A 1,029-nucleotide genomic window follows, 5' to 3' on the forward strand; every position below is an offset into this window, starting at 1 on the left:
GGGCCCCGCGGCACCGGCCGCCGCCGCCAGGCTGTAGGCGCCGAAGCTCTGCATCATGAGCGCCGTCTGCTCACGCAGGTGCTCCTGCTGGTGGCGCTTGAAGCGTTTCCGGCGCCGCAGGAAGCTGCCGTTGTCGAACATGTCCTCGGACTGAGGGTCCAGGGTCCAGTAGTTGCCCTTGCCCGGGTTGCCCGGTTCACGGGGGATCTTGACGAAGCAGTCGTTGAGCGAGAGGTTGTGGCGGATGCTGTTCTGCCAGGCGGGGAATTTCTCCCGATAGTAGGGGAAGCGGTTGCTGATGAACTCGCAGATGCCGCTCAGAGTCAGCTTCTTCTGCGGGCTCTGCAGGATAGCCATGGTGATGAGCGCGATGTACGAATAGGGCGGCTTCACCAGGCTGTTCTTGGGCTTGCTCGGGGCCAGGCCGCCCGCCGCACCGCTGCCGGAGCCGGGCCCGCCACCGCTCCCGCCGCCCTCCTCGCCGCCAGCGCCGCTCTTGCAGCCGTCGGCCTCGGATGCTCCCGCCTCGCCCCCTGGCCCGGCCCCGGCTCCCAGCCACCTCTTTGGGCAGTGCCAGGGGCTGCTGGTGCGGCTGCTGAGGCTGCCCGTGGTGGGGTGCCACCGGCGTCACCTCGTCCGCCTCGTCCAGGCGCAGCTCGGGCGGCCCCGCGGGACTGTCGCAGCCCCCATCGCTGTCTTTCTCTTCCAACGCGTCGTCGCCCTCGCCCACCACATCGATGTCCACGTCCTCGGCCGTCAGCACCGTCTGGCCGGACATGTCGCTGGCGCTGCCGCCACCGGAGAGGGTCATCCCTCCTCGGGGTTGGTGGCGGCGGCGGGGAAGGAGCGGCGCGCGATGGGCGTCTTCAGGGGCTGCCGCCAACCTCAGGAAAGGGGTTTGGGGCGCCCCCGAAAGACAGGGGATTAGGAGAGGGGAGGGGGGCGTAGGTGGTCCGGGGCCCTCCCGGTTTGGCTCACAGTCGGCGGCCGGGCATCGCACGGCTCGGGCTGTGCCGTCCGCCCCCCGTG

At 70.4% G+C, this 1,029-nt stretch overlaps 1 protein-coding gene across 1 annotated transcript in view; it reads right to left on the reverse strand.

Annotated features, from left to right (window-relative positions):
* The window catches only part of FOXD3 (forkhead box D3), a 1,371-nt gene extending 560 nt beyond the window's left edge, over positions 1-811 (reverse strand). The window contains 2 exon segments of the mRNA XM_010833922.1: positions 3-552; positions 554-811. Of these exon segments, the coding sequence (XP_010832224.1) occupies positions 3-552; positions 554-811 (808 nt within the window).
* Between the last annotated feature and the right edge of the window lie 218 nt (positions 812-1,029).

The sequence above is a fragment of the Bison bison genome, unplaced genomic scaffold (assembly GCF_000754665.1).
Source record: "Bison bison bison isolate TAMUID 2011002044 unplaced genomic scaffold, Bison_UMD1.0 scf7180017863957, whole genome shotgun sequence".
NCBI classification, from domain to species: domain Eukaryota; kingdom Metazoa; phylum Chordata; class Mammalia; order Artiodactyla; family Bovidae; genus Bison; species Bison bison.